The 3,084-nt window shown below is 38.9% G+C and overlaps 1 protein-coding gene across 1 annotated transcript; it reads right to left on the reverse strand.

Moving 5' to 3' along the window:
• Positions 1-723: 723 nt before the first annotated feature.
• On the reverse strand, positions 724-2,294 carry LOC122093498 (F-box protein SKIP27-like). Its single transcript, XM_042663844.1, has 4 exons — positions 2,143-2,294; positions 1,522-1,911; positions 1,360-1,434; positions 724-1,266 (listed from the first exon to the last, which is right to left on the reverse strand). The coding sequence occupies exons 2-4, from the start codon at positions 1,780-1,782 to the stop codon at positions 1,030-1,032; spliced, it is 573 nt and encodes a 190-aa protein (XP_042519778.1). The 5' UTR covers positions 1,783-1,911; positions 2,143-2,294; the 3' UTR covers positions 724-1,029.
• Between the last annotated feature and the right edge of the window lie 790 nt (positions 2,295-3,084).

Here is a 3,084-nt window from a genome sequence, read left to right on the forward strand (position 1 = left end):
GTATTTCTTATTTTGGTTAGCATATTCAATGGTGAAATCCCATCGATTCTACAGCATTTCTGGTTGAATCAAAAGGATTGATCGATTTAATTCCTAATTCAATTTTTTGAAACTTTTTCCTAATTCTATTTTTTGAAACCTTCAAGATAAAAGAATAGAAAAGGGAAGAAAGAAGTGTTTTCCACACTTCCTAAAAAGAGGATATATTTTTTTTTTTTTAACTCTAGAATTGGAACATAATCAACATGCTCTCAAACTCTAAGGGCGTAGCAGAGTTCGCAACGCACATTTGTCTCGGGAAATGTGTGATTCTGAATTCAACTTCTCTTACACGAGGTGTTTAGTGCTCACTGCTTTGTTGAATGATTCTTATTTAATCTTTGATATGACCTGATCTATCCAATTGTGGGGTCAATATGGATTAAGACAAACAAAATAAAATTCATGCTCTCTGAATTAGTATCTTGCATCAGATTCTGCACCTTTTCTGATAAAATGACGTGCAATCTTTTGTAATGTCCAACACTGAATCTCCAACACCAGATTAGATCATTTAAATCTCATGTTTTTTTGACTTGTTTTAGTAATTCAATTCAGTATAAGGTCCCATTCCACTCTTTCCCTGTTAAACCAAACCAAGCCTCACCCATCTTAATGGCTCCAAGGTTCTGAAGTTCAGTAAAAACTGCACAAAAGGGAAGAGCTGTATTGAGAGAAAAATGATAAAGTAGAAAGGGTTTTTTTTATTGATCTATCATTGGAAAAGCATGAAAGCGTGTACACTGTAATGAATCACTTACAAAAACAAGATGGAAGGAAATGAAAACCTTCCAAGAGAATCTCAAATTGCCACATTATGTACAATACAGATGAACAAGCAAGTCTCCTTTATCTTCAATGAAGGAATTGAAGAAACAGCTTCCACAGAGGTGTTTCCTACATCATACACAGGTTCTATATCTGATCTCAATCTCTAAACTTGGCTGTCACCAGTAGCTAATTACAACAACAACAATGTATTTACAATCTCTAACGAATAATGCATTTCGACCAAAGATCATCATCCTCGGGCGAATTGAACAATGCTACACTGATTTCAGAAAGCTTTTTCCCGCTGATTCTGGACTTGGCACCCCTTTTCTGTTCAGGAGCATTCGGTGCTTCAGGGCTTTCAAGTTCTAGATCACTACTCAAAGTCCTTAATCCAGGAATCCTCTTAGCCCGTGGTGTACTATACGCGAAATGGGATTGCTTTGCTATCAGAGTCTGCGAAATGGCAGAAACAAAAATTTAATCACAAAGAACGGAAAGAATGGATTTTTAGACGCTAAAACCGATTCTTATGAGTGCTGAACTTACTGCATCTCTGACTGGCTTCGATACTTGGATAAGCTGCTTCAGATCGTCATGGTCAACGAAGCATAGTACACGGACCTGAACAAGAACAAAAGAAGCTTGTTAAGCCACAAAATGACCTACTTTGAATCAATTTGGTTGATGAATTGAGTTGTTTCGACTTACCAGAATGTCCTGAGGCAATGCTTCAAGAAGAGATTTTTCACTGTCGTCCTTGTTTCTCACCATATTCAGACGCCTTTTTGATGGAGTCCTGAAATGAGAGCTAGGAGTCAGCGACTCCACATAGTTTGAAACCACAATCCTTTTCCTCCCCATTGCTCGTGTACAGTAAACTTGCCCCAATCCTTCGTCCATCGAATCCACATTTGAAGCATCAAATCCATTGAGCTTCACATTAGAACTTCCGTATTTCCCCAACGCCATTTCTCTTCGATTTTGCTTTCGGACGAAGTCACAACTGATAAATTCACTCAAAATTCCTCAACAAGATTGGTACTTTAACTTACTCGAACCAAACAAAAGCTCCAAATCTCTGTTCTTCTCTGCTATGCTCTGCATTTCATTAGCAAACAGGATCAGCATAAGCAGATCATCACAGAAACCAATCAATCTAAAAACCCTAGGCTCTAGTACGAATAAAAATCCTGGTTTTAAAGATTAATAGCAGAAGATTTCAAACACTGATTGCATTAGAAAAAGAAAAAATCAAGTATTTCTTCTACTGAAAGCAAACATAAATTTCAATTCGATTCAATTCGATTTAAATTCCAGAATTTTCCATACCTGATGAACCCTAAATCCACTAGCCCGTAAACACCGCTGTGAAAAAAGGAAAACCTCCTTCCAACTCCTCAAACTGCTCTGTCAAAATCGTTATACCTTTCCTTATAAAGGCCTCCCCTCCACCATAAAATGCTCCTAGAGAGAGAAAGTCTCCACCAAATCACTACTCCTAAAATGCTTCTAGAGAGAGAAAGAATATCCTACGCGTTTTACTGGAAGGACCTGGAACGCCCTCCTATGTTCCACCGTCCCCTCTATGTCCAGGTGGCAACAGCTAGTGTCTCTAAGTGCCATCTCATCTTTCCAATGAGAGTACGACACGTGGTAGCATCTAACGGTTACCAGTTCTTTATCCTTCGTATAATGGTCAAGCGTTGCATTTTAAGCCTACGTGGGCGGGCGGGTCTAGGTCTAACCAAAGTTGGAAATATAGCCGTTAGGGAAATGGGACACGCGTCGGTCACGGAGATGAAAGGTTTTTGGTTTTAAGGGAAAGTTCGTGGGTGCTGATGTGGCTGCTTGGTCGGTTAAGTCGGCTTCTGCGTCTGTAGAGCTTTAGAAGCTGCACTGACGCTTCGCCCTCTCTTAAGATTTCATTAAATAATGAGGGGTTGAGGGTATTTTAGTAAAGTGGATGTCTCTCCCTCCCTCGATTTTTTTTAAATTGTGAAACCTGTCTCCACGGCAGAATATCTTGGTCAGAGTCAGACTCAAGAGTCGTGTAGACTCGGCTGTGAATGGGTTCATGTACATGAATGTTTTTGTACACTTTGACTCGTAGGTATAAAATTTATTAAATGAAGAGAGAGAAAAATGATTCTATATCCATGAATCAGAATCGTTCTTGTACATTCTCGTACGTGAACTAGAACTGCTCTCGACTCGGCTAACGTAAAAAATGATAACATTCGCAAGAGTCAAATATTATTCAGTGTTTTACTT

This window comes from Macadamia integrifolia, chromosome 11 (genome assembly GCF_013358625.1).
Source record: "Macadamia integrifolia cultivar HAES 741 chromosome 11, SCU_Mint_v3, whole genome shotgun sequence".
Classification (NCBI taxonomy): domain Eukaryota; kingdom Viridiplantae; phylum Streptophyta; class Magnoliopsida; order Proteales; family Proteaceae; genus Macadamia; species Macadamia integrifolia.